The 21,152-nt window shown below is 43.6% G+C and overlaps 1 protein-coding gene across 1 annotated transcript in view; it reads right to left on the bottom strand.

Moving 5' to 3' along the window:
• Positions 1-21,152, bottom strand: part of SLC9A8 (solute carrier family 9 member A8) — a 52,214-nt gene that overhangs the window by 22,143 nt on the left and 8,919 nt on the right. Inside the window, exons 3-7 of the mRNA XM_089657546.1 lie at positions 19,824-19,904; positions 18,874-18,932; positions 17,132-17,215; positions 9,105-9,206; positions 6,196-6,230 (exon numbers count right to left, since the gene is read on the bottom strand). Coding sequence (XP_089513672.1) covers positions 6,196-6,230; positions 9,105-9,206; positions 17,132-17,215; positions 18,874-18,932; positions 19,824-19,904 — 361 coding nt within the window. The remainder of the gene's footprint in view (positions 1-6,195; positions 6,231-9,104; positions 9,207-17,131; positions 17,216-18,873; positions 18,933-19,823; positions 19,905-21,152) is intronic.

The raw sequence follows: 21,152 nt of genomic DNA on the forward strand, positions 1-21,152 counted from the left end.
GGGAGGTTAATAATCCTATCCATATAAGCACAGGAGGACTATATACATTTCTATTGATTCTTTCACGACCTCTGACCTCCAGCAGCTAATATGGACATTTTCGGATATATTGAAAACATGTCCGTCAATATAGAGGATGTCTTTAGTAAATCAGAACACAAAAAGAAGGGTGATTTGGACACCCGCTTTAGGAAACTTGGACATCTTATGGAAAAAAAGGTATCCACAAAGTGGGACATGCTAACCTATGAGAAGTATCTCAAAGATAGGTTAATACCCAGGAGACTCAGATGGGATGTACCAATAGGAGATGGTCTGACTGATGAGGAATCCACAGAAGAGTGGTTCAATTTTTTTCATGAAAAGGGCTTGGAACTCATTAAATTATTAATGTAAAGGAAGCAAAAGAAAATACGGAATCTAGATAAGTTAATTGATGATATTAAAGTTCAGATTGAACCCTTTAAAGAGACCCAGGAAATGATAGGGCTGAGCAATCAACTTAATAAAGATATGGAGAAATTAGAACAAGAAATAAGACATAGGAAAATCAAAAAATATCAAAGGGATTTAAGCGACTTCAAAAAAGATCAGGTCTTTAAGTGGCAAGCCACAATGAATGCAACAGAGGGGGGCCTCTGTTAACACCTCCCCAGTGAAAGATCTGAAAATAGAAACACCAAAAGATAGCTACATATAGAGAGAATGAGCAACATAGGGAAACCATGAATACTAATTATTCACACACAATTAGTACAAATGGATGCCATACTCCACGTAATGGGTGGAAACCCAAAAATGGAGGACAATATTACAAAAGACCCAAAGGAAGGGGGTACGGTAACCAGTGGAGACCTCAGTACCCACACTATAGATCTAATTATAATTCTAGACCTAATTATGGTTCTCAACCATCAGATACATTTTATAGACAGGAATACAGACAACCAAACAGAAGTCCAGGCTATTACTCACATGACAGAGAAAATCATTACCACCATGAAAGGAGAAGTCCACCACCAGTATCCAACCGGTATGACTCTTTAAGATATGACCACCCCCAACAGAATTTTTTAGAGAGGGACAAAACGGAGAGAAGTCCGGGAGGAGAAAGATGGAGAAGCCCCCCAAGGGGAGGAGAGGGTGTCGAGCAGGGGCAAAGAAACAAAAGAAAAAGAGACCAATAGGGGAAGGGGTGTTTAACCTCAGTGGGGCCAACCTATCCAGGTAGGAACTGGAAGTTCTAGATAAAGGCCTCAAATTTGCCCTTCCAAAACCGGCTAGTAAATTTGACATCTATGTCGACACACTGAAGTTCACAAGGAGACTTAATATTAAAAAAAATACTTTATGGGACTACCAGGCACCAAAAATGTTATCAGTAATGCGTCTAGCAGTGATATTGTACATACAGACCTTAGAAATAAATCTCTTTTTAATCCTCACATTTCCAAAAATAATCAGATTGAAGTTTTTAAAAGAATGGTTCACCAGGATATAGAAAAATTGAACATCCCAAATATACCTAGGAATAATGGGATCCAAATAGGTATTCGTAAATTATCTAAGAGAACAAATATAGTCAGAACAGTAAATAATTAACGAGCGCTTGGAAATAAATGGTAAGCAGCTGGCATAAAAAGGTACAAACCCAAACCTTCACACTATAAATAATAATAACATATGCAGCGCTAATATAGTGGTTAGACCTGCAGACAAAGGGGGTGGTATTGTAGTGTTATCTAAAGAATACTACCTGCAGGAGCTTAACTCACAAGTAGCGGATACCACTACATACAAAATACTTCAGAAAGATCCCACCATAACCTACAAAAAGGAACTAAAAAAGCTAGTGAAAGAAGGAGTAGACAACAAGATCTTGACCAAGAAGGAATCTAGGTTTTTAGTACCGGACACCTGTAGGATCTTGGTCATTTACATACTCCCCAAGATCCATAAGGACCAAGAAAAACCACCAGGCAGACCAATAGTTAATGGTATTGACTTCATCCTATCCAGATTGGGACAATACATAGACATATACCTAGCCACTGGTCAAAAATACAGAATCGTATCTAAGGGATACGAAACATCTGATTCAGATGTTGGATAATATCAAAGAGTGCTCTGAATTATGCATAGCAAGCGCAGATGTCTCATCCCTGTATACCATCATTGGGTATAAAAACGCAATTGAATCTACAAGTTGGGGCCTGAGGGAATTCAGTAATCTGTCTTGGAAACAAAGAAAGTACATTATAGATTGTCTGGATTTCTGTTTGACCCATAACTATTTCTGGCATAGGAATAAATTCTTCCAGCAGATCAAAGGGGTTGCTATGGGAGCCCGATTTGCCCCGAGTGTAACCAATCTTTTCATGGCTTATTGGGAACAAGACTCAGTATATCAACAGCCCCCTAAAGAATTAGTCCTATTTAAAAGATTTATCGATGACGTGATAATATTGTGGGAAGGAAATGTAGAATCTTTACAACTATTCTTGAACAGATTAAATGATAATGATAAGAATATTAAATTCTCCTGGGAATTCAGCAGAGAATCTATCAACTTCCTAGATCTCAATATTAAGATAGGAGGAGGTAAGCTTGTCACCACAACATTTTTCAAGGGGGTTGACCGGAATGGCTATATCCCGTTGGATAGCTGCCACTATCCCCCGTGGTTGCTGAATATCCCCAAAGGCCAATTTGTACGCCTACGAAGAAATTGCACACGGAAAGAAGACTATATGAACCAGGTTCAAATTATTGGGGATAGATTTAACCAGAAAGGCTATACAAGAGAACACATTACTAATAAGATTAAAGAGGTGGGAGGATTGGATAGGACCCAACTTCTTATCGATAGAGAAAAGGAAGATAAATTTGGAGATCAGGTATTGATTATACTAGACTTCAATACACATTACAAAAAAGTGGAAATGATCTTTAAGAAGTACTGGCCAATATTAAGATCAGATCAGGTATTGGAAAAATGCATATCTGAGCGACCTAGATTCATCTACAGAAAAGCTCCAACTATTAGGAGTAAAATAGTTAAAAACGTGATAGATCCCCCATTCAAAAATCAAAAAATCAAATTTTTTGACCAGAAGGGATTCTACCCATGTAGAACATGCTATGCATGCAGGGAAACCAAGGGGACCAATAAAAGAAAAAAACAATTTCAGGCTAACAATACGGGGGTAGTATATACCATCAAAGACTTTATATCCTGCCGCACGGAAGGGGCGGTATATGGCCTTGAGTGTAAGTGTGGTTTTCAGTATGTGGGAAGAACCAAGAGGCCCATGTGGAAAAGAAAAAGAGAACACGTGCAGAATATAAAAAAGGGATACTAAAACCACAGTGTATCAAGGCATTTCTCCACACATCATCAGAATGACCCATCTTCATTAAGATTTTGGGGTATAGAGAAGTTCAAGGGCCACTGGAGGGGAAGTAATAAGATACGGTCCCTTAGCCAGGCGGAGTCCAAATGGATCTTTCTAATGAGGTCTCAGGCCCCAAGAGGTCTGAATGTCCAATTTGACCTCAATTGTTTTATTAGCGACTTTTAATTTTAATCGTATAGTTGGTATTTTTGGGATGATTCTTTGTAGTTTATGGGATTTCTCTATATATGCCCAAATAATATATGAAATGAACGTGGCAATGATTGATATCGTTTATGGCCACTCACTATTGTTTATTATATACACGATCTGTCACCTGGTGCAAATCGTGAATTTTTAGATTTTCTATTTTTAGTCCATTTTTAATACATTATGGATATAAGTGTATGAATTAGGTGTCTTTCCAATTATTTTTATTATTACATTTCTATTGATCCCAGGGCAACGCTGCAGTGTATTCCCGAGTGTAGCTCGGGGTTACCGCTTTTGGTACTGAAACTTTACCCCAAGCTACACTTGGGAATACCGCCAGGGGGGTTAAGGGACAGTTCACACCAGGAATTGCACAGGAACGGCCTGCTCATTTCTGTGCAATTCACATACGGTGTGATTTCAGCTCATTCATTTTGATCGGGCTAAATCGCACCAGACCACACCAAAAATAGTGCATATACTACTTTACAAAAAAAAAAGCACTGCAACTGGATTGCGACCTGCATTTGGGGTGTCCTTAACACTAACATCCGCTGCAGATCGCAAATGCAGTGCGTTTTGAACACAATTTGGGAAACACACACAGAACGTGGGTTTCCCAAACCATATTCTGGTGTCAACAGGCACTTACCCCGCAATCCCCGCATTCAGTGAGCAGTTCTGCATGCATCTTTACATGGATTTGGATGGAATTTGCTGCATGTTTTTGGTGTACTTGCTTTGCATTTTTGGCAGTATTTACAATCCTTTTTTAAGTGAGCTACATTTGCATTCTGGTGCAAAAAAAAATGTGCAAAAAAAAATGCAGTATGCTGTACTGTTCCTAAAAGCACATGAAAGAACCACAATGGTGTATACTAAGCTCAGTAAAATACATTCATTTTTCTTGCATTTGCATTCATACTGCGCTTAAAAAGGTATTCGACTGCATCTGGTGTATATGAGGACTAAAGCAGGTTTAGATGCATTTAGACCAGAGGTGGGCAACTGTGGCCCTCCAGCTGTTGGTGAACTACAAGTCCCATCATGCCTCTGCCTTTGGGAGTTATGCTTGTAACTGTCAGTTTTGCAATGCCTCATGGGACTTGTAGTTCTACAACAGCTGGAGGGCCAGAGTTGCCCACTTCTGATTTAGACACATTCACATGCTGTGGTTAGTGTTTCTAATCAGATTCTGTATGTGCAGAAGGGGGGATAGAGAGAGAAGAAGGGAGAAGAGGGACAGAGAGAGGGAGAAAAAGAGGAGAGGGAGAGTGAGGAGGCTGAGTAGGAAATTGAAAGGAGAGAAAAAGAAGGTAGGGGGGACAGGGTAAGGGGAAGGTAAACACAGAGGAGAAGGGTGATGGAAGGGAGAGGTGGCAGGAGAGTGGGGGGGCAAGAGGGAGGGGGGACAGAGAAGTGGCAGAAAACGGGAGAGGAACATAGAGAAGGTGGGAGCTATAAAGAGAGGGGGAACAGGGAGGGGGGGATAAATAGAGGGGAGGGGGAAGAGAGAAAGGAAACAGGAGGGGGACATGGAAAAAGAGACTTGAGGTTGAAATAGAATCGAGACAAAAAAACAGAGGTTGGGGGAAGAAAGGAAAACAGAGAAGGGAATAGAGAGAGGGGGCAAGATGAGGGGGTTAGCCAGGGGTGGAAAGGAGGAGAGGGAGAGAGGATAGAGGGAAGGAGGAAGATAGAAAGGGCAGAAGGGGGTAAAGAGAGGGGCTGTAAAGAGGGTGAAAGAGAAGAGATGGAGAGAGAAAACAGTGCAAAAACAGGAGAGAGGGTAATAACATTGGAGAGGCAGCCTATAATAACACCCCTGAGGGTGCAGAATATACAATGATACCCCCACACCAACGCAAGGAGGAGCGAGAGCAGCCAGGAAACAAATCCTCCATTTACATCTATATCATGGGATTTATAGAAAGCTCTTTAATACATCAGACCCTCATCCTATCATTTTGTATGTACATACATAACCCCTGTCATTCCGTCACGTCATATCAGCAGTACCTACAACACTCTGCAGCACACTATAACACATACCATGCTTCTTGGAGGTAAAAAAAACACAGATCATTACACTTCTAATAATGGACCACTGGCTAGGATTTCGAAATATAGAATGCATCATTCTCTACTGTGTGTGTCACACATTACCCTAACAATAACCAGTTATCACCCAAAACAGCGGCAGGCACACAGAGGGAGCAAGGGAGAATGTCACCAGCACACCGAGGATCACCAATATGGGTCCAAAAGTTTTCATGAACGATCACATAGTTGCAGCAAGGCAACGTTTCGGAGTCTCGCAGGATCCCTTCATCAGGCATGAAGGGGTCCTGAGAGACTCCGAAACGTTGCCTTGCTGTAACTATGTGATCGTTCATGAAAACTTTTGGACCCATATTGGTAATCCTCGGTGTGCTGGTGACATTCTCCCTTGCTGATTCTGTTTAGTTCCAGCCGACGATCGCTGCAGCACCCACTTATACACAGAGCCATTTTTAACGCAGGGACGTGTGCGTTTGGATTGTACACTTGCATTATGCACACAGAGGGGGTACGGGGAGATAGATACCTGTCAGTCATGGTGAGTTTGTAGATGACATCCGCCTGAGAAGAAAAAAACATTACAGTCAGGTGGGAGGTGAACGGTCAGATTCCAACATAAGCGCAGCATGTCCCCTCTGTAAGAATGTGGCCTTGTATGCAGGACATCCCAGGGGAGGGCCCCTCATTACCATGTCACCATAGGTATCATGTCCCCCTATACAGGGGTGTGGCCTTCTAAACTTGATTAATCAAGAGAAGGGTCCTAATTATTATGCCATCATAAGAGCATCATGTCCCTTTATATAGGGGTGTTGCCTTCTACATAGGACTTCCCAAGGGAGGTGGACCATCATTACCATTTCATCATACAAGCATCATGTCTCTTTATGCAGGGGTGTGGCCTTCTACATAGATCTTCCTATGGGAGGGGCCCGTCATTACCATTTCATCATACAAGCAGCATGTCTCTTTATGCAGGGGTGTGGCCTTCTACATAGATCTTCCTATGGGAGGGGCCCATCATTACCATTTCACCATACAAGCAGCATGTCTCTTTATGCAGGGGTGTGGCCTTCTACATAGATCTTCCTATGGGAGGGGCCCATCATTACTATTTCATCATACAAGCATCATGTTTCCTTTTACAGGGGTGTGACCTTCCACATAGGACTTCCCAGGGGAGGAGCCTCTAATTACCATGTCATCATAGGAGCATCATGTACCCTTATACAGGGTTGTACTCTTCTACACAGGACTTTCATGGGAAGGGGCCCCTCATTACCATGTCATCATAGCAGCATCATTTCACCCTATTTGGGGGTGTGGCCTTATACACAGGAGTTCCCAGGGGAGGGACTCATGATACCCATTTCATTACAGGAGCATCATGTCTCTTTATATAGGGGTGTGGCCTTCCACATGGGACTCCCAGGGGAGAAGCTCCGCATTTGAATGTCATCCCAGGAGCATCATGTACCCTTATACAGAGGTGTACTCTTCTACACAGGACTTCCCAGGGGAGGGGCTCATCATTATCATTTTATCATAGGAGCATTATGTGTCTTTAAAACAGGGGTGAGGCTTTCCACATATGACTTCCCAAGGGAAGGGCCGGTCATTACCATGTCATCATAAGAGCATCATGTACCCCAATGTGGGGGGTGTGGCTTTCCGCACAGGACTTCCATGGGAAGGGGCCCCTTATTACCATGTCATCATAGCAGCATCATTTCACCCTATGTGGGGGTGTGGCCTTATACACAGGACTTCCCAGGGGAGGTGCTCATCATACCCATTTCATCACATGCGCATCATGTCTCTTTATATAGGGGTGTGGCCTTCCACATGGGACTTCCCAGGGACGGAGCCCCTCATTTGCATGTCATCCCAGGAGCAACATGTACCCTTATACAGAGGTGTACTCATCTACACAGGACTTCCCAGGGGAGGGGCTCATCGTTATCATTTCATCATACGAGCATCATGTCTCTTTAAAACAGGGGTGAGGCTTTCCACATAGGACTTCCCAAGGGAAGGGCCGGTCATTACCATGTCATCATAGCAGCATCATGTCCCCCTATGTGGGGGTGTGGCCTTCTACACAGGACATTGCAGCAACTGAGTCCCTCATTACCATGTTTTGAAAAATGCACTGTGGGGGTGGAAAGAGGCACTGCAGGGGCAGAACAATGCACTGTTAGAGCAATATGAGGCACTGAGGGGACCCAAAAATTATTTGAAATGGGCTGGAATGATTTACTGTTGGGGGGCAGAAACATGCACTGTGAAGGTGAAGCAAGGCACTATGGGGTCAGATAATGCACTGTGAGAGCAGAACAATGCACTGTGAGGGGGATGGAGCCACTGCAGGGCAGAACACTGCACTGTGAGGGGGAAGGTGTCCCTGCAGAGACAGAACAGTGCACTGTGAGGGAGAAGGAGCCACTGCAGGGCAGAACAATGCACTGTGAGGGAGAAGGAGCCACTGCAGAGACAGAACAGTGCACTGTGAGGGGGAAGGAGCCACTGCAGGGCAGAACAATGCACTGCGAGGGGGAAGGAGCCACTGCAGGGCAGAACAATGCACTGTGAGGGAGAAGAAGCCACTCCAGAGACAGAACAGTGCACTGTGAGGGGGAAGGAGCCACTGCAGAGACAGAACAGTGCACTGTGAGGGGGAAGGAGCCACTGCAGGGCAGAACAATGCACTGTGAGGGGGGAGGAGCCACTGCAGGGCAGAACAATGCACTGTGAGGGTAAAGGAGCCACTGCAGGGCAGAACAATGCACTGTGAGGGGGGAGGAGCCACTGCAGGGCAGAACAATGCACTGTGAGGGGGGAGGAGTCACTGCAGGGCAGAACAATGCACTGTGAGGGGGAAGAAGTCACTGCAGGGCAGAATAATGCACTGTGAGGGGGGAGGAGCCACTGCAGGTCAGAACAATGCACTGTGAGGGTGAAGGGGCCACTGCAGGGCAGAACAATGCACTATGAGGGTGAAGGAGCCACTGCAGGGCAGAACAATGCACTGTGAGGGGGGAGGAGCCACTGCAGGGCAGAACAATTCACTGCGAGGGGGAAGGAGTCACTGCAGTGCAGAACAATGCACTGTGAGGGGGGAGGAGTCACTGCAGGGCAGAATAATGCACTGTGAGGGGGGAGGAGCCACTGCAGAGACAGAACAGTGCACTGTGACGGTGAAGGATCCACTGCAGGGCAGAACAATGCACTGTGAGGGGGAAGGAGCCACTGCAGGGCAGAACAATTCACTGTGAACGCAGCAAAAGGCACTGCAGGGGCAGGATGAGGAGCTGCCAAATAATACATGAGGACTGCAGGACAACCATGAGAGATAGGAAATATAGTGAGGCTGGTGACAAACCCTACACTATCTGTAAACCCTCCATCTGATCGGATTGTAGCTCAGACACCTACCTGCCCCAGGAAGAAGATGCCGCCACCCACAATGAAGGCTGACACGGCTGTACCGATTACTGCAAACAGAGTGATGGAGCCAATATTCTGGAAGAAGTTTCCCTGAAATAAAAACAGGAGAATAAGGAGAAAGCGACATAAAAAAAAGGAAGCGACTCTTACATCTCCCAGCACCCCCTCCGCCCACATCACCATCCTACAATAACCATGATTCCCCTAATTCACATCCTGATTCAACTGCCCCTATCATCTCTATCTTGAACTTCCCAGAATCTCCATCCTGCCATGTGAGTGTTAGAACCATTCGTTGCGGAGTATCTTATATCAGGAATGTCCTACCACTTCTTCACACTCTAAAACATTTAGGGAATAAGCATTCCAGAACACGGAAGGAGACTCGTAATACCTTGGCAGCAGTAAAGGGCCAGCTAAATTTCCCAGATGTCACCTCGGCCAGCACAGTTGGACATCTATAAACCCATCTGGCTGTGTTCCTGGAAATGTAATCCGCTGGATCTTACTGAAAGGCTCACCCACAGAGCTGGAGATGTGCTAACCATTGGATTACACACACAGCAGAGGAGAGGTAAAGGTCAGCTCTGCCAAGAACAACCAATCAAACTGAAACAGATTTGTGAATGTCCTATAGAACTGCAATCGGTGGTTTGCCAGTGGGGTTAATTTACTAAAACTAGAGAGTGCAAAATCTGGTGCAGCTGTGCATGGTAGCCAATCAGCTTCTAACTTCAGCTTGTTAACCCCATTGCGGTGGACCCCCCAGCCCTTTAAGAGTTTCAGAAGTCGGAAGGCGGGGTCTTAGGGTCATGTGACCGCCGTGATTCGCTGTCATGGCGGTCAGATGATCGGAAAAGGTGCCGATCGCAAGAGGAGATCCCGACCTTTCCATGAGTCAAGGACATACCTGCTGGGAGCGCACAGGGCGCACTCTCTCAGCACATATGTATTTTCTAATGGCACGCAAATATCCCTGCATGGGTTTCCTCCGGGTACTCTAGTTTCCTCCCACACTCCAAAAGACATGCTGGTAGGTGAATTGGCTCCTGTCTAAATTGGCCCTAGTATGTGTATGTAAGGGTTAGGGACTGATGTGAATGTACAATAATATATATATATATATATATATATATATACATATATAGATATATAGATATAGATAGATATATATATATATATATAGAGAGAACACTGTGTAACAGTGCTATATACCGTATTTTTCGCTCTATAAGGCACACTTTTTTCCCCCAAAAAAAGGGGGGGAAATGTCAGTGCGTCTTATGGAGCGAATATAAAGCGGCCGGTCCGGTATTTCTGCCGCCCCCATGTCAGAATATCGGGCCGGCCGCTCAGCTCTTGTCTCCTGCAGGACCTTACCTGTTCCTTGCTCCAGCGCTGTACAGTCTTCGCGGGAAGAAGAGGGAAGGACAACTCCGCGGAAGTGGGAGCGGGTACCTGTCAAATTCAGGTACCCGCTCCCCCTCCCTCCCCAAAGGTCCGCAGTCTCTGGTCATCCCCTGCACTGTCTGCAGTCTCTGGTAATCGGTACTATGTCCCTGGTATTTTCCCTGTACTATGTCCGCAGTCTCTGGTCATCTGTACTATGTCCGCAGTCTCTGGTCATCTGTACTATGTCCGCAGTCTCTGGTCATCTGTACTATGTCCGCAGTCTCTGGTCATCTGTACTATGTCCGCAGTCTCTGGTCATTCCCTGTACTGTGTCTGCAGTCTCTGGTCATCTCCTGTACTATGTCCGCAGTCTCTGGTCATCTCCTGTACTGTGTCCGCAGTCTATGGTCATCTCCTGTACTGTGTCCGCAGTCTCTGGTCATCTGCTGTACTGTGTCCGCAGTCTCTGGTCATTTCCTGTACTGTGTCTGCAGTCCATTGGTTCAGAATATTTTTTTTCTTGTTTTCCGCCTCTAAAACCTAGGTGCGTCTTATTGTCAGGTGCGTCTTATGGAGCGCGAAATACGGTAAGTACCTGTAAAAAATAATAAATAATTTATCATAAATTAATTTTTATTCCATGAATTATTTTAGCTTTTCCTGTAACGGCTCCTTTTTCAGCTCTCTATAAATGCAAGCAAAAAACTCATGATGATTACTTGTCAGCTGACTTTTACCCACAAAAAAAAAAAAAAAGATAGAAGCACAAAATGTAACAAATTCTGAGATAAAACCTGTGAACTGAGGAATGGGAGTCAGACGAAACCGTAAACTTCTGCCAAGAATCTTCCAGAAGGGTACAGGCGTGTGACTCTTTCCAATGGAACAGGAAACCCAAACCACTAGAAGTTTAAAAAAAAAAAGGACCACAGGATCAGTTAGTGGCAACTGAAAAAGGGCAGTTATGAAATACAGACAACCGATACAAAAAACTCGCTTGTCCTGGAAGATATCTGAAAATAGAGATTCTGGTAAATCTAACGCTCGCTTCTCCATCATCTTCCAGGACAGCACAGGAAGAACAGGAACTTGCCAGGTTAGGCTTGGACAAGAGCTAGAAGAATATTCCATCCAAAGGTCCACTTCTGAGAAAATGCCAAGAGGGGGAAGAAAGTGGAAAGGCTTGCCTACGTAGCTGTCTTGCATATCTGTTCAGGAAAGACCCCAGCTTTCTCATCAAATAAGGGGTCAGATAGATACATTATCTATATCAGTGATCTGCCAGACTTTTTCTGCCCATCAGCTATACTTATTATTAGTGTAGTTTCTGTGTGGCCCAAGTCAATTCCTCTTTTTCCAATGTGGCCCATGAAAGTCAAAAGTTTGGACATCCCTGTACTACAGGAATCCAAAATATGGGTGACAGAGCTCCTAGATATCTCTGACCTTTAATCCGTTCTACAAAGAGAACAAATAAAGTTTTGGCATTTTTGAAGGGTGCACAAAAAGCATAAGTCACCCTCTGATGTCCACAGTTTGAAAAGTTGCTTCTTTTGATTTTGTATGAAATTCCAGTTTTCCTGATTATGGACCACATCTGCAGTGGCTGAAGAAGGCCTAAGGCTAGAAAAGAAAGGAATTACGAGTCTACTTAAGAAGCTCATCCGTCATCTTATCCATACGATCCTCTTGCTCTCAAAGTAAAAATCTATATCTCTGGATATCTTAAAATATAAGTATTAACCACTTCAAGTCCGGACACTTTCGCCCCCTTCCTGTCCAGGCCAATTTTCAGCTTTCACTGCTATCACACTTTGAATGACAATTGCGCGGTCATGCAACACTGTACCCATATGAACTTTTTTAGCATTTTCCGTAGACAGATAAAACTTTATTTTTGTGGTATTTATTCCCCACTGGGATTTTTATTTTTTTGCTATATAAATGAAAAAGTCCAAAAATTTTGAAAAAAAAATTTCTTATAAAATTTTGCAAATAAATAATCTTTCTTTATAAATCTTGTACAAAATTTTTTCATTTATCGTTTTAGTAAAAAAAATAAATAAATAACTCAAATTAGTTTATAACCAAAAATTATAATTTGTCAAAATGTTTTATTACATTTTTATATTATTATGTTTTTGTTTGTTTTTTTTTTACATACTGTCACCCTAACAGTGCAGTGTCACCATAGCGACACTGTACAACTTGTGGGGGGTGATGAAGATTTTTTTTTTTTTTACACTGATTGCTTTTACACCCATAAAGACTGTAAAAACAATCATTTCTCCTTGTTTTCATTGAAAAATACTGTGTGAGCTGTGATTGGTCACAACTTGTCACATGGTACAAGGCTGTTGCGAATAGCCTTGTACCATGTGACCTCTGTGATCATTCACAGATTTCACACGTAGTAAGCAATGATGTCAGAAGTTGCTTACTACTCTGCATGTGATCACCGATTGGCCAATCGGTGATCACATAATCGGGACCTCACGCAGAAGTCCCGTACAACGATCGGTGTTCCACTGTGTCCGGAGGACACAGCAGGCACCGGATTGCGTTTATAAACGGCCACCTTCCCCTGCACTGCTCCCTTCTGGCCGTTTATATACATGGGCCAGGCGGGAAGTGGTTAAATGCATTATCCAAGTTAGGATTTTTATTTCAAAGTAGATCCAACTTTCTCCAAGACTAACAAGGGGAAAAAAATCACTTTCCATAGACCGGTCTTTATCTCTGTCAGTGAAATCCTGAGAGGAGGGAGGTGGGGGGGGGGGGGGGGAAATGTGGGTTTTGGCTGAGCCAAACCATGCTGTGTGTGTCTATGGATGCACACAGCCCTGCTCAGGAGCACCCCCAGGTGCTCCCAGCACATGGCATTTTATGGAGGCACTCGCAGGATGAGGAAGCAGACAGCGCTGGTAGGGGACTCCAGAAGAAGAAGTAAAGGACATCTCTGCGCAATATCACTGCACAGGGAAGGCAGGTAGGTATAACATCTGTTTATTATTATAAAGAAAAAAAAGTAACCTTTGGTATCACTTTCAGTTTATTTTTTACACTTCTAGAACCTCTATATAATGTTTAATGACTGCCTTTGGTATCTTTTAGGAATCTTTGGAGCTGCATGCTATACTAACCAGTGCACCTGTGAGTGGCTGTGTAATACACCAATTTTATAGCACTGCATACACAATGGCAATACCCATAACTATGGTGACATGCTCCCAAGGAGACCGCTGCATTGTATTAGCAATGCCTGTATCCTTTGTTGTATGTTTACCACTAATCTGTTTGAGATTACATTTTGGGGCTGCATTCTCACGTTCTCTGTTATTCAAGTGGTTGGCTTGACCTTTTTTTTTAAAGCTGGCAAAATGTAAGCACCTTGATTAAAGGTCAATTTTATGATTTATCTTGGCGGTATCACACTATTTTGTCCCTTATATGCTTATACTTATATGTTTGATGGGGACATATGGAGTCTCAAGGCTTTTGGATCCTGATAGTATTATGAAGGCGGATTAAACTGGGTAAAGATCCACAGGAGGACTATCTCCCACCTATCTTTTTGAAAGATATAAAAGCTTCTGTTTTTTGGAATATTGGTAAGGGTATGCATTCCTTACTGCATTTAGAAGTGTCACAGTGTTTGTTTGAGTATGAGCACTGAAGAGTGATTCACATTCACAGTGGTATTTCACTGTTTGGATTCACAGTTTTTTTACTTTGTTCACTTTTTCACTGATTATTAATGTGATTGGGTATTCACTGGAATGAAGTCACTATAATTTATAATTGTTTAATTTAAAAGATAATACACTATGTGATATTTTTCTTTTTTTGAGGAATATTACCAGGGAAAGTTTCTGAAAGATTTTTTTGAACACATTATCACTCGAGAAGGGTTTGATCTAATTTTGGACTTATAGGGTTTGGACTGCATGGATTTATTTATTATTGAGGACTTATTATATAGCATCTTCTGCTTATTAATTTTTGTACATCTTTTGGGGTAAAGGTGTTGATGGTGCTGTGGGGAATTGTGTTTATATAATGTTATTTAGAGAGTGGTTTTTGATTTTATTGATGTGGCACTGATGGGCACTGGAACGAGGCACTGATGAGTACTGACACAAGGCACTGATGGACATTGACAGGTGGCACTGCTGGGGCTACACTGATCATCAGGACACACTGATCATCAGTGCCCTGATGATCAGTGTACATGTCCCCTCCGTGGAAAGCCGATTCACTGTTCAACAAATTTTTATTTTTTGCCAGTTTTGGAAACAAAAGGATCCATTTCTTAATGAATTTCACATTCTGAGTTCAAATATAACAATGAAATTTGTCAATTGGCTCTAGTTTTTCTGTAAACGGAAAGTTTTCTACTATAGGCGTAATGACTACATAATGCACAATAATTATATAGATAGATGTCTTTCCACAAATATAAAGCAAGTGATATTGACTACATAACAAAGCCTAAATGGCATAATATATTGCATAGGATTACCAAGAAAAATTATAGCCATAAGCTAAGTTGAATCATTTTAATACTTAGGATTCTCACTAGTTTTGTCTTCAGTTTGTGTCGGTTTTGCTTCTCTTGGCTTTTCTCTTGTATTCGAGGAAAGGGCTATCTCTTACAACTGCACGTGACTACACGCTTCAGGTTCTTCCTCACTTGACTCAACCACGAAGGATTCTGGTGCTTTAGGAATTGGTAGCCCCTCTCCATGAGGAACTGGACGTATTGCCGATGGAATATTTGGATAGTGCACATATAACTTTTTCTTCTTATTTAGCCCTTTTACAATTGGAGGCACCATACAAAAGTAACAATTACTAACATGATCTGTTGGCTCTCTCCAAATCATTGGCACAGCGAAAGGCATAGATGCCTTTTTTCCATTCAACCATTGCTCCAGTGCCGTCCCACAAGAATTGCAGCATATATGTGGTGCCCAGCTCTTGTCCTGGTCTCCTATCTTGCAGCCAAAATACAAGTTGTAGGCTTTCTTAATCATTCCTGTTATCCTCCTTTTTTGTGAGATAAAAGTTATTTCACCGCAGATATAGCAGAAATTATCTGCTTTATTCACACAAGTTCGAGGCATTACTGAGTAGCCTATATAAGCATAAAACGAAATGTAAAGACGCTGTCGAACTACAATCAGCTACAGATACTGCAGCTTTTATGCAGTGAAGTGATGCAATTAAAGGCTAATATTGCATCATCTCAGTATACATGCAATTTTCTATTGGTCACCAGTATCAATTGCGCAATATGCAGCTGAAGTTGCATCATAATTTTGAATGGCTTACATCATTAGATGGGTGAATATATCATGGAAACTAGAGCCAATCAACATTTTTTAGGGTCATTTTCGTTTTCAGCACCCCAAAATTATGTAAGATTAGCTAATTTTATGCCCAAAACTTTGTACCTGTTGAACAGTGTTACCGGCTCTCCTCTCGGGCTGTCAGGGTGACAGCTCTAGAGGACAGAAATGCCGATAACCAGCATTTCCCTGTTTACATGTGATCAGTTGTGATTGGACACAGCTGATCACATGACCGAGCCGACATCTGCGGCTCTTCCCGTGATCGGTGATCCGCGCACCGCCGATCGCCGCGCATGAGCGGTGAGAATGGGAGGATGTCATATGACGTCCTCCCAGAACGAGGGAACCACCTATTACTATATGGCGGGCGGGAGGTGCTTAAGATACATTCATAATTGAGTTTATTCAGCACGAAATGGAGCTTAGCTATGTAGCATGAGGCTGTATATTCTGCAATATTTACATTTTTGGTAACTCATTCAATGAATCCAAGCTCTGCAAGCTGAGATCACATGCACTGCATTGACGCATTCACACAATTTCTTTCACAGTAACCATGAGAAAAAAAACATGAAATAAAAGAATTCTCCAGCTATGTGTGATTAACCTGTTAACCTAAAATCGGTTCTGATATCGCTGTTTTACTAACCTGACAGCTTATTATTCTAAAAAGGAAACCTTCGTTTGGTTTTCAAACATTAAAGATTCTAACTTCCAGCAAGAATAAGTCAGATTCCTTACATTTAAAGAGCACCTGTCATTTCAGATACATCATGGCAGTGCCTGTTAGCAGGCATCCACTCACCTGCTGCCGCCACGTCCCTCACCTTGTTGTGTCACTGCCGCATCACCAGCCGTTCCATTAAAGTGAATGGGACTGTCGGTGAGTCAACAGCGGGTCAGAGAAGGAGCCGCTGCAGGACAGAGATGACAGTTGCTCTTTAAAAATTATTATTTAAATCGAGCCTTTTTACTAGCGATTTAAATTGTGATTTACATCAAATCCACCCTGCTTTAAACTGATTAATTTCTGTTTCATTTCCTCGTGAAACAGCCACAATCTTCCCTGTGTTGATTGTTAAAAGCAGCAAAAAGCACTTGTGAAATAACCCCAATGTATATTTATAATTTTGGGTAACATTTCAAATTCTGATCTCATGAGGAACATTTTTTGAGCAATCTGGTATACTGACTTTTCACAGATTTTACAGATTCCAATCAGGCACATATCTAATGGATTGAGAAATCACACAATAAAAGAAGAGTTACCTTGTGCAGTGAGTAACCCGACTCAAAAATAATGGGTGGGAGCAGCAGCAGGAAGAACATATTAGGCCGGAACATCTCTTCCTCCTGTATAAAGACAAATATCTCAGCTTTCCCCACATACAGCAGAGGTGGCCACATTGTTCCCAAAAGATCTCAGCAAGCTTGGAAATGGGGGGGGTTGACTGATGGGAGAGAGTAGTAAAGGGGTCTTGTAAAATGAATCTGACCTTTAAGGGGGTTATTGGCGGGAGAGCAATAAAATGGTCCTGTACAATGGCTGTGACCTACAGTAAGGTTACCAATGGGTGAGGGCAGTATAGGGATCCTGTACTATAGCTGTGACCACCAGAGGGGTTGCTGAAGGAATATGGCAGTACAATGATTGAAACTCTCATTGGTGTTACTGATGGGAGAGAAAGAAGTGAAGGGTCAAGTACAACAGCCTGGACCTCCAGTGGGCTTATTTATGGGAAAGCAATAAAGGGGTCCTGTACAATGGCTGTGACCTCCAGTGGGGTGACTGTTGGGAGAGAGTGGTAAGGGGTCCTGTACAATGGCTGTGACCTCCACCAAGGTTACTAATGGGTACAAGCAGTAAAGTGGTCCTGTATGGCTGTGTCCATTAATGGGGTTACTCAAGGAATATAGCAGTAAAGGGGGTCCTGTACAATAGCTGTGACCTCCAGTGGGGTGACTGATGAGAGACAACAGTAAGAGGGTCCTGTACAATGGCTGTGACCTCCAGTGGGGTGACTGATGGGAGAGTGGTAAGGGGGTCCTGTACAATGGCTGTGACCTCCACCAAGGTTACTAATGGGTGCAAGCAGTAAAGGGGCCCTGTATGGCTGTGTCCCCCAGTGGGGTTACTCAAGGAATATAGCAGTAAAGGGGTCCTGTACATCAGCTGAGACATCCAGTGTGTTTCCTATGGGAGAGAGAGCAGTAAAGGGGTCTAGTACAATGACAGTGAACTCCAATGGTGTAACTGATAGCAGAGAGCAGTAAAAGGGTCCAGTACAATAGCTAGGACCTCCAGTGGGGGTAACTGATGAGAGAGAGCAGTAAAGGAATCCTGGACAATGGCTGTGACCTCCAGTGAGCTTACTAATGGGTGAGAGCAGGAAAGGGGTCCTGTATGGCTGTGTCCCCAGTAGGGTTACTCAAGGAATATAACAGGAAAGGGGTACTGAGCAATAGCTGAGACCGCCAGTGGTGTCACTGATGGGAGAGAGCAGTAATGGGGGTCAGGTACAGTGACTGTGACCTCCAGTGATGTTACCCAAGGGAGAGAGCAGTAAAGGGTCCAGTACAATGGCTTTGACCTCCAGTGAGGTTACTGATGGGTGAGAGCACTAAAGGGGTCCTGTAGAATGGTTGTGACCTCTGGTGGGGTTACAGAAGGGTTAAAGCTTTAAAGGGGTCCTGTAGAATGACACCTCCAGTGGCATTACTCAAGAACAGGGGCGGACTGACTATTTGGGAACTCGGGCACTGCCCAAGGGCCCAGGGTCAGTAGGGGGCCCCATGAGATGCTCCTGGTACCTTTAATAGGCTTTTTTGGGTGTGGTTTGAGTGTGGGTTAGGATACAGGGGCCCCATAATCCCCTATTGCCCGGGGGCCCCATGAGTTGTCAGTCCGCCCCTGCTCAAGAAAGATAACAGTGAACAGGTTGTGCTGGGAAATGGTGAACTGTGCAATGGCTATGAACTCTCCTGCACTGTGCCCTGTAAATCACTCTTACCTTCCAATTGGCCAGTTTCTGAGACTCTATGATCCTGATCACTGCACCCATTAAGATTCCTGTCAATGAGGGAACACAGGGAACATGTTACCTCACTCCAAGACACAACACACATGACTTCACCTAGGGATATATGTCGCATAAACATGACCTTACCCCCAGGTACACATTGCACACACATGACCTCACTCCAGGACATACATCAAAGACACATGACCTTACTCTGGGATACACACCACCCACATATTACCTCACCTTGAGATATACATCACACACACATGACCTCACCCTGGGATAAACATCACACATACATGAGCTCAAGATACATATAGTACAATTAAAAAGGAGTTCCACCCAAAAGGGGAAGTTCCAGTTTAAAGACTGGTCCCCCGCTCCCCATTAAAGATTGGCACCTTTGGGGAGCCAGTACCCAAAATTGACAAGCATCCACTTCCGCTGACATCACCTAGGCAATCGGAAGTTGTCTTCCTACCCTCCCTCTGCGTAGTCTTCTGGGACATATGACAGGTCCCAGAAAACAACGGACCATTCAGGAAGCGCAGGGCTACTCACGCATGCGCAGTGGGCACTGGCTGTAAAGCCGCAAGCTGTCACAGCCGGGTGCCCACACTGAAGATGCCGGCGCCTGGAACACAGGACAGCCAGGCTGCGGGGAGGACATTGCGGGATCGTGGGACAGATAAGTGGCTGTTTTTTTAAAAGTCAGCAGCTACAGTTTTTGTAGCTACTTTTATTTTTTTACAGTGTGAGTGGAACTCTGCTTTAAATAAGCTGATATCAGGATACACATTACACACGTGAGCTTTCAGGTATACATTATACCCTCACACCGCCTGCATTGTGAAGACACGTGAAATCAGCTGTGAAAAGGTAGTAGGCATAGTGACATGGAAACCCTCCCCACACACAGATCATATGACATTACTTACCTAATGAGACCACAGCAACGCTCTCCGGCAGGAAGTGCAGACGGTATTTGATAAGCAAATGGACCAAAGCAATACAAATAGCTGCAGAAAACAGAGGAGATGATAATCACTATAAGAATATAATTACAAAAGGACAGACGGTATAGGATATACAGCGATCAGCCATAACTTTATGATCACTCACCTAATATTGAGTAGGTTCCCCTTTGCAGCCAAAACAGCCCTGACACATTGAGGCACGGATGCCACTAGACCTCTGAAGGTATGCAGTGGCATCTACCACCAAGCTGTGAGTAGAAGATCCTTTAAGTCCTGTAAGTTTTAGAGTGTGGCGTCCATGGATTGGACTTGTTTTTCCAGCCCATCCCACAGATGCTCGATGGGATTGAGTTCTGGAGAATCTGGAGGTCAAGTCAAAACCTCAAACTCGTTGTTGTGTTCCTCAAGATCCTTTAAGTCCTGTAAGTTTTAGAGTGTGGCGTCCATGGATTGGACTTGTTTTTCCAGCCCATTCCACAGATGCTCGATGGGATTGAGTTCTGGAGAATCTGGAGGTCAAGTCAACACCTCAAACTCGTTGTTGTGTTCCTCAAGCCAATCTTGAATCATTTTTGCAGTGTGGCGAGGCACAATATCCTGCTGAAACAGGCCACTGCCAACAGGCAATACTCTTTCCATGAAGGGGTGTACTTATTCAGCAACAATATTTAGGTAGGTGTTACATCTCAAAGTAACCTCCACATGAATGGTAGGACCCAAGGTTCCTAGCAGAACATTGCCCAAAGTACCATACTGCCTCTGCCTGCTTTCCTTCTTCCCATACTGCATCCTGGTGCCATCTCTTCCCCAGGTAAGTGATCCACTCACACCTGGCAATCCACATGATGTAAAAGAAAACGTGTAGTTTTGACCCTCCCAAAATCTGCGCTGAGAAACTGAAATTTCCCCAGTGTTGTTGCTGCTGTATTTGCCATCACACCCCCAACTATAGTAAATTTAAACAAGTGAACAAAATCACCCCTCAATACAGTGCTCGCAAAAGTAGATAAGATGTGAAACAACTAAAAAGAAGAATTAAAACATCAATATCAGCCTCAAAAAAGTCCCAAAACAAGTGCAAATCAATCCTCCTTTTGTACAAAGTTCATCCATCAACCAATGAGCCTCTTTATATCAACAGCATAAAACATGAATCTAGTGCAGATTGATGTCCTTTCACCAGTTCAAATGATCAGCCACTCATAGGAACAATGTAGCTCTGTATTGAGGGGTGAATCTTTCACTTTTTTCATTTACAAAAGAAAACGTGATTTATCAGACCAGGCAACC

This window comes from Staurois parvus, unplaced genomic scaffold, assembly GCF_062004578.1.
Source record: "Staurois parvus isolate SC_StPar_1 unplaced genomic scaffold, SC_StPar_1.0 ptg001008l, whole genome shotgun sequence".
In the NCBI taxonomy this organism is placed as follows: Eukaryota; Metazoa; Chordata; class Amphibia; order Anura; family Ranidae; genus Staurois; species Staurois parvus.